At 42.1% G+C, this 9,392-nt stretch overlaps 2 protein-coding genes across 2 annotated transcripts; both read right to left on the reverse strand.

The window, feature by feature from the left end:
- Window positions 1-2,846: 2,846 nt before the first annotated feature.
- Window positions 2,847-6,569, reverse strand: LOC115825442 (LIM/homeobox protein Lhx9-like). The gene is made up of 6 exons (XM_030789275.1): window positions 6,444-6,569; window positions 5,865-6,061; window positions 4,682-4,790; window positions 4,283-4,418; window positions 3,761-3,975; window positions 2,847-3,230 (listed from the first exon to the last, which is right to left on the reverse strand). The coding sequence occupies exons 1-6, from the start codon at window positions 6,567-6,569 to the stop codon at window positions 2,847-2,849; spliced, it is 1,167 nt and encodes a 388-aa protein (XP_030645135.1).
- Window positions 6,570-8,007: 1,438 nt separating this feature from the next.
- On the reverse strand, window positions 8,008-9,243 carry cenpa (histone H3-like centromeric protein A). Its single transcript, XM_030788679.1, has 4 exons — window positions 9,138-9,243; window positions 8,807-8,922; window positions 8,626-8,700; window positions 8,008-8,136 (listed from the first exon to the last, which is right to left on the reverse strand). The coding sequence occupies exons 1-4, from the start codon at window positions 9,241-9,243 to the stop codon at window positions 8,008-8,010; spliced, it is 426 nt and encodes a 141-aa protein (XP_030644539.1).
- Between the last annotated feature and the right edge of the window lie 149 nt (window positions 9,244-9,392).

A 9,392-nucleotide genomic window follows, 5' to 3' on the forward strand; every position in this document is an offset into this window, starting at 1 on the left:
AGAGTTTGTCCCCCTGGAGGGGGGAGAAGAAAGGCCAGAGCGAGGAGGACTGGCGTGGGCACTGAAGAGCACAGATGGACTGGCAGGAATTTCATCTGTAAGGCAAGAGCTGAGTATACTCACTATGCAAGACTTCAAACAAACATATTGCATTATGATGCAGCCATGACTTACAAGGTTTGACCAAGGCTACGACCAAGTTTAAGCCTTACATACTGACATCAATGGTAGTTCATCACAATAAATAATTAGATATATAAGTTACCTTGCGGAAGAGTTGAAGTCTCTCATCCAACCAAATCCTCACTCTTTAAATACCCTGTGAACGCCTTGTCAAACACCGTGGACCCTGTCTCCTTCCATTGGCCATCGCTCCCTCTGACGCACACAGAAACGCCACAGAGCCATCAACATTCCTTTAGCATAGAAACATGGCTTGGTTAACAGATGGATCAAACTGGCCAATTACTGGGATTAATCACACACTTTACGTTTAACAAACAGTACGTGCGCGCACGCACGCACACACACACACACACACACACACACACACACACACACTCACTCAAATTCAGAGACTCATTGTCAGCCTCATCTCTCCAGGATGTGGGAGAAACGTCAGGAAGAATTTCATTGTCTGTTCTTTATAGACTTTGCCATAGAAAAAGTGATTCATTAAGTTACAAAATCTGCTATGGACAGAAGGATCCACCAGATCACTCATTTGTCTAAAACTGTGAGCACAAAGCAAAAAGGCTTCTGGGTAATTGAAATTGATGCTGGTCTGACACAGTGAGGGACGATTGAGCCTTTTGGTCTAGTTTGCTACGCAACCTGAGAAAAACAGAACCGTCAGTTCTGTTAGCTCTCTGACTGGACCTGATTTACATTCAGTATTGCCAGTTTTGTCAGTACTTCAAAATTTTGACTGCATACTGAAATGCTGGTAAAAGAACAGAGACAAATGATCAGTGCGTTATGGAAGGTATCGGCAAAGCTGCGGACAAACAAAGAAATGCACTGCATTGCAAATTTTGAAAATATTCCAGTTTTCAAAATGTATTGAGAGAAAGACCATTTAATTACATTTACCACACATTGTCATTCCAGTGGACCAGTCACTTTTTATTTTTTTCAGATCTCATGCAGTCATGCAACACATTGTTCATACAGTAATGTGTATGACTCAAGCAATGTGCTTCATCCTATTCTTAACAGATAACTCCTCTTCATTTTAACTAGTTTTTTCAACATCAGGGGCTGAAGTATGTCTTTACAGTTACTGCTACTCGCTACTCTAGCACAAATCACTGAACTCAGATCAGTGAAACAGTAATAGGGTAAGCCATGAAGTTGTTGTAATGAAGCAGATGCACTCAGACCGTGACTGTGAAGATGGAAGAGGCCATTGGAAAGTGAGGCCTGTCACGGTGAATAGACACAGCCCATACACAGAATGAAACAAAGTCAACAGGGGCTGGTATTTTCGAAATCAACTGACTTACAGGAATCAGAACTCTATCCAAAAAAAGGAAATAAACACACAAATAAACAAATAAACACATCCAGTTCACATATTCTAGTTATATTTTATTTTGTCAGAGTGGGGAAAGAGAGAGGACAAGGACATAAATAGAACAGATTTGTTTCTGGCTGGATATTTGCAAAGAGCTAAACAACAGAGATTTAAAGCAATGACAAACCATGGGAGTATCTCAAAAGCAGATATTACCTGGTTAGCCAGATAACATTCATCGACATTTGTCAGACTATTAGCATTTTCTCCCACTGCAAAACCCTAGGCTTTGATATGGCATGTTTACGAGAAGTGCTAATTGCGAGATGTGCCACAAAAAAATCTGTGTGTTTCACACACACACACACACACACACACACACACACACACACACATGCATACACAGGTGCACATGCACAAACACACACACACACACACACGCACACATGCATACACAGGTGCACATGCACAAACACACACTCGCATGCACACACACATGCACGCACGCACACACACACACAGACACACACACACACTCACACACAGGTGCACATGCACATTAACACACACACACACGCACACACGCGCACACACACGCGCACACACACACACACACACACACACACACACACACACTCTAAATCAGCCAAATGCAATTACACATCCTATTGTTTTCTCATATGCCTAACTTATTTATCACGCACATCTCTCTCACTGGGGAGTTACGAATGAGACAAAACCCGTTCTAAACTATTTATGTTTCACTTTCAAACTCAAACACAGCTACATTCAAACATGGTATGACATATATTCAAATGCTACCTGCGTCAGCATACATATCAGTAAGACCCAAACTCAGAGACTAAATAAAGAAATGGATGATATCATATACTCTATTGGCTATTAAGACCTGTGTGAATACCCAAGTGATGGAAAGGACAGTTGGTGTTAAAAAAACAAACAAACAAACAAAAAAAAACAAAAAATACATAGAATCTTGATTCTTTGACTGGTTTGACTTTTTTTTTCAAACCATATTCTGAATCAATCAGTGTGTTATAGTCCTCCTGTGGCATTCCAAGTGGCCTCTCCTCTGTTTACTTATAAAATGCAAAGCTTTAGAGTTGAATGTACGAACAACCTTTGGAATCTCTATAGTGCACTTCTGCCTTCCTGTTTCCTCTTATCTCATTCACTGACTCACACCCAGTGACAAAATCAACACAGATAGCTAACAAACAAGAGGCCACAGACTAGTGCAGCCCTTCACTTAAGCAATGCGTAAAACAAGTCTTCAGTAGTTTTCAGTTCATTTTAATTTGTGGAATTTTCAGTAATAGCCGAACGGAGCAATATCACTGTCAAATCCACTTCTCTCACTGGGATCATTAAAGTCTGTGGTCTCTAATGGGGAGAGCCCAGGTGCCTCCTGGGTACTGAGGTTAAGAAGAAGAGAGCCATTGTATGTGTCTCTGTTTTCAGTATGGGTCTGACCAGTAAGTAAAGAGAACTCCAGATGGTTGATGGTAGAGGTCTGGAGGCTCTGAGCAGCGTGGGGAGGGATCCCGGACATGTCCACAGTCGTCATGGCGATCACTGACATGTCCACAGTCGTCATGGTTTCAGCTTTTGGAGGGAGGGGTGAGGCACACCCATGTGAAGTTTCTTTGGAGAGGGATCGTCGTAGCCTGGCTCGAGCATTCTGAAACCACACCTAACACAGAGAGAATACAAATTACAGAGGAATCAAAAGAGAGGGAGAGAAACAGAGACAGAGAGAAAGAGAGAGAGAGTGAGACAGAGAGAGAGAAATCATTTAGATTTACCAGTGTTCATACATATGTATGTATGTGTGTGTGTGTGTGTGTATACATACACACACACACACACACACACATATATATATATATAAAACACATAGTGCCTACATTTGAAGACACATAAACACACACACACACACACACACACACACACACACATTTACATATTTCATGTAACTGACCACATATAAAGTGGTGTACCAAGTACACAAGTGGTAATCTTGTATCAAAGCATTGTCTACATCACATCTCACATAATGAACAGAAAAGGTCTGACATACTCTTAGATATCCAGAGACACTGTCTGTACTGTGTGACTACTGACACATTCAGACAAACTCTTTCACATGAAAAGACACTTTCTGAGCACCAGTGAAGGAAGTGCCAAAGCAAAAAGGTGAGTCATACCTGCAAGACCTCATACCTGCAAGACTCTCTTTGGTAAACTGGTTCTTTGGGACAGACACGCCCAGTCTTTGGCATCAGGATTATGTTTTTGACTGAAATATGATTCCAGCGCTCTAAGCTGCTCGGTACGAAAACAAGTCCTGATTCGCTTAGCGCGTCGCCACGACCCGCCCCCCGAGGGCCTGTCATCCAATTGGTTCTCAGGACTGATGCCTGGCTCCTCCCTCTCACCTGCAACTGAGGTCATGGCAACTCATATAATCTCTGCACAAAGCTTCCTGTTACAGGAATGCAATACATCTGAACGTCAGGCACTGTCATATTGTCCAAATGGCTTTAAACTGAGCTCTGTGGTGTATTAAGCTCTGCTGAATACTACTGCAGAAGTACAAGCAGTTACTAAACTTTGAGATTCGGACGTCACACACTGAGCTGATCAGTAGTTTGATACTGGTTACTGAAAAAGTCACAAGCCTTGCATTTGTACACGGTGTGTCCGTGCCGACTGGACTGATGGTTGTGTGTTTAATGGACTGACCGTCGGTGTGTGAGTTCTGAAGCAGGTGTGTATGATTTGGAGACAGATCTCTGTCAGTTTGGTAATGGGCCCAGCAGTAGAGTTTTCTCCCCTCCACGCAGTACAGGTTTCCAGGAACAAAAGTCACATCACATTCCTAAGAAGACACATGTTAGAGGTGAGAGCATGTGATGTAATGTAACCTGTACTATAAACAGATATAAAGACAACATGGGGACCGATCACTGTTGATGAAAACAAGTCCTAAGAGACTGAGGTTACTCATATTGTTCTGGGTTCTCTGTGATGGAGGGGCAGTAGACGTCTGTGGGGATTTTAGCAGGGATTTAACACTGTTAGATTGGTTTCCCTTTCCAAACTAGATCTAACAATAAAATTCAGCCGAGACTGGTAATGTACCTGACAGGAAAAACACTGAGGGTGAAAGGTCATCTCTCCTGACCTCATGACCATAGCAGAGGGCGGGATTGGCTGAGAGCAGCGGGCACATTGACCGACGGCGAATAACCTGGTCAAAGAGAGAAATTCAGGGCTTTAAAAGAGAAAACACTGCCTGGTTAAGTATAGAGGGCATTCCATTCATCTGACTGTTCAGCTCATACGGCTGAGAGATAAGATGGTTTGGACTGGAAGTTATCCACATAAAATGAACGATGATTAATCTCTCTACGGTAAACTGGACTATATGCCGACAGAAAGAGAATTACTCAGAGATTATTCCATCCAGTATTCCAGGCTCAGTTTTCATCACTATCAGTTCAATTCACTTCCTCAATAGCTCTCTGCAGATTGGCAGAGGGGGAAAACCCTGATTGTTTCCTGCATTTGGCAAAAGCTCCAGGACAAATGAGATCAGTATTAACAGAGAAGGACAACTGAAAGTGCTTGAAGAACTTTTCAAAGGTGCTTTGAAATGGAGCTTCATCACTGAACCTAAAACACTACACGGTGTCACTTGCGTCAATTATGAGTGTCATAAATCACAAACAAACAATCTGAATTTTTACCCTTAACATGAAACCTGCTGCAGTCTTTTTTGAGATCTGAGAACTTTTAAATAGAGGCTCTAAGCTTACAAGTTCAGTACATTTGAAAAAGCTACACAGCATGTTGTCTTGACATTTTAATTTGGAATGTTTGTTTTTTTTTCAGCGTATGACCTCAGTACAAATATATTATCTATCATATAAACTCATGCTATGGCATTTAAAGAATTTGTTATAAAATGTGTTCAAATATTTTTGTACGTGAGTCTAACCTGTTACAAAACAGATGATCAAAGTGAAAGCTGCTCAGATTATTGGGCTGAGTTTTGAACGTTGCGTCATGTCGCCCCCTATGGGCAATGGATGAAATACCCATATGTACTTTCATATTCAAAAATCTGCACCTAATACATGGTCTTTGATGAGAGTTTGTCCCATGTTTTGACCAATGAGACGAGCTCTCATGAGTGTAATTATTGTTATACAGGCTCCGGGACCACTGGTTTGATATATAAATATGAGAGAGAGAGAGAGAGAGAGAGAGAGAGAGAGAGAGAGAGAGAGAGAGAGAGCAGGCTGAATCTCATTAGCGGAACCTGTAGTAATCCTGCTGACAGTAGATGCTGCCATCCCGACTGTACAGCGACGGATGTGTCTGAAGTTCACACTGACACTGACTGCAGCGAAGACACTCCCCATGCCACGCCTGTCCTGCAGCCAATAAGATCACTTGGTCACACACACGTCCACCGCAGCCCGCACATGTGAATGGACTGTCCATCGCCGGGGACTGCTGAGGGCAGATGAATGTCAAAAGGTCAGACCTAGATACAGTTTACCTTAAGAAAAAAAAAAAAAAAGCTTGTATGCTGTGACCCTAATCCTTCGAACTAAAGTAACCTCAAAGCTTTTGAAAATAACTGTTCTTCAATTTGTATATTTTCTAAACTCGCTCAAAATGAACAAGTGCTAAACGGTACAAATAATACACACACACTAACTCACACTCACACACGTAAAATCTAATTAGTTTACATTGAAACATTACACAAACTGTGCTGCTTATCTGAGCACAGGGAGCGTGTGCACTTATTCACACCGGTGCCTGATATACCCGTCAAACTTTACTGCCTATGACTGATCAAGGTGCACTGTTTCACAATTCTGTGAATTACACAAGACGTGGAATATTCATCTCCAGGTGAATTCCTCCTGTGGTGATCAGGCTCAGCCCCGCCCTCCTCGTCACCGTGGAAACTGCTGGACAATAAGTCATCGAGGATGTTGCTCTCTGCGGACATCGTTACTCCGGTGGCGCAGGGCAACGGTCAGACGTGGATTTAAACGGCCATTAATCTACAGAGATTTTGAAATACCATAAAGTCATAACAAACACACAGCTGGACCTGTGTCATTAACTCAGGGCTTGCCTGTGACTTTCCAATTATGCTTTTATCGCTGACCACGGTGCAAGGAGGCGTCGATCTGTAATATGTGCACTCCGAAGCGTGTTACCTTTTCCAATTTTCATCTTCTCCTTTTTTAATCCCTGCTGAGTATTTTAGGGTGATGTCATATTTTCTGTGGTCTGGAGAATACCCTTGGTTACAGCCCATATGTCTGAACTTTGCAGTCTTTGACAAACCGGCAAAAAAAAAAAAAACGTTTATCAAGCATGAAATAAAACTTTCTGTTGGCTGAAGCGGAGGAGTTTCAGTCTTACCGTCTTTTGTGGTTATCAGTAGAAAGGTTTCTGTCTTTTCATCTGTGTCAGTGCAATGTTACAAAATGATGATAAATCCACTAGAAGGGAACCGTAGATGTGTCACGGTCTCACTTCCTGACGCTGTGACTACACCTCAGTGTGCTCATGGATCTCGTTTTGTGTTCAGTTTTTGCCTCATGTCTTGTGTCTTTATTCCCAAAGGCATTGCCACAGACCACCTGTAAACAAGGGCATCACCATCAGCAGCAGAGCAGGTAATCAGATAACAAAGACCTCTGATTGGCTGTTTGTCAGGGAGAGTGTGGAGCCAAGAGCTTAGGGAGTACAAGCAGGCGGTCCCAGCTGACCAATTAAAAGATGCAAAAATCCCACATGGGAATAATCAACTGTACCAAAAATAAAACACGCTCGTAGAAATAAAGACACACCATGACCATCCAGGTTGAGAATGACACAAAGATAATCCCTAGAAAGCATAAATTATTACATTATGTTTAGATAAAATACACGTGGAAGATAGGATCATATGACCACATGACCACACTATGACAAAATGAACTCTGGTCAGTCTGTTTACAGGCTATCAAGTTTGAAGTCCAAGTTTATTCGTATAGCGCTTTTTACAATAAGAAATTGTCTCAAAGCAGTGTATCATCATCCCTCGATATATAACACATTTTATAACTTTGTACTTTGAAATTAAAAACAATTCACAAAAAACAAAAAAACAAAAAAAATATATTTTTATTGGTAAAAATGATAAAACAAGCAATATTAAAAACAAGCCACTACATTTACATTGTATTATATGAATATCTACATGAGAGTAAAACCTATCTGGGAAATGACATGTATAGACAAAGACCTGCACATTATTTCATTACAAACAGACACAGCCATCTCTTCAGTGACCACGCCCATTTTGATCCTCAGGTCCATTACAGTAGAGGGGGACTTTAAAACTCAGTACTGTGTCTATGCATTTAAGTCCTTGGTGGGGAGGATGTCCTGTCTCACATGTTCTCCACTCCCCTGATCCTGCGTGCCAACTGGATGTCCCTGGGGAACAGAGTCACTCTCTTGGCATGGATGGCGCACAGGTTGGCATCTGAAAAGAGACGAACCAAGAAGGCTTCTGCTGCCTAGAACGCAGAGAAACTAGTCAACCAGAGCATTTTAGACGAGCAGATAAAAACCCTGACCTGTGACATCAACATCCTTCTTCAGTTACATTCCAGATTAAAAAACAAACAAACAATTCAATGATTTTGCTCTCCTCAAATCCTTTACTAGACCAGTTTTCTCACATTCAACTCAATTATGCCTGTGCTTTGAACTTTAGCTAACAATCCTCTGCAAAAGCAGAATGAATCAACTATTATTTCTTATGTCTGTATAAAAAAAACACAAAACAAAACTAAAGGAAAACAGAAAAACTTGACATACAGATCCCAAAATCATTAGATCAAAGGAACAATAATTAAATCAGATAACCCAAATGCAGTCTCACGGGATGAGGTAAACTCTATTTTAAAAGGTTCACCACAGTCTAGGATATTATCTGATGCACTGGCTGTTAACCCCCATGTGGCATTACAAAGCAACTCTTTTGAAATCAGGTGAGGACTTACCTCTTGCAAGGCCAGCAACGCGTAACCCTGCCACATCAGGTGACCTCTACTGAACATCTGGCAAACCTCACGCACCTGGGACACACAGACACATGACACAAACTCAGATACATATAAAACAAGCCCCACTGCCGTTATGAGAGACATTCAAGTTACAGTCAGTCGTGATGCCAGTACGTACCAGTCGTGAAAAGGGGGCCTTGCGCAGTAGCAGGTTCGTGGATTTCTGATATTTACGGATCTCCATCAGAGCACGTGTGCCTGGGCGAAATCTTCTCTTTTTCTGCGGGGAAGCTCCTGACAGGACCAAAACAAAAACATGCTGTTTGTAAGCCACGACAGGAACTACCTCAGAAAAATGACGTGCACAAAATTCCCTGTATCAGTATTATTATTATTGAGAAAGACGATGCATCACACTCCGCATCGGTGCAAAGAGATGCATTGCATGTAGACCTACGACTCGGGCGACGAAGACAGGATCAGGCAAACTACTCATAAACACGACCCACCTGAAGGTCCACTGACACGCCTGGACGTTGGCTCTGGAGGTTTTGCGGGTGACCTGCGTTTAGGGGTGGCAGGTTTTCGTCTACGCGACGGGCCACCGTGCTTCATGCTCTAGCTGTTTCCGCTGAAGAATGGTTTAGTTTAACGTGTCACTGTCCTTGTCTAATTTCATGGGGAAAAAATCTGACCGTGTTATCAACAAAAGCAACTGTGTACGCGTTTCAGTTAATCGTTTTTCAGTACATGCATTCATTTCA

Source organism: Chanos chanos, chromosome 12, assembly GCF_902362185.1.
Source record: "Chanos chanos chromosome 12, fChaCha1.1, whole genome shotgun sequence".
Classification (NCBI taxonomy): Eukaryota; Metazoa; Chordata; class Actinopteri; order Gonorynchiformes; family Chanidae; genus Chanos; species Chanos chanos.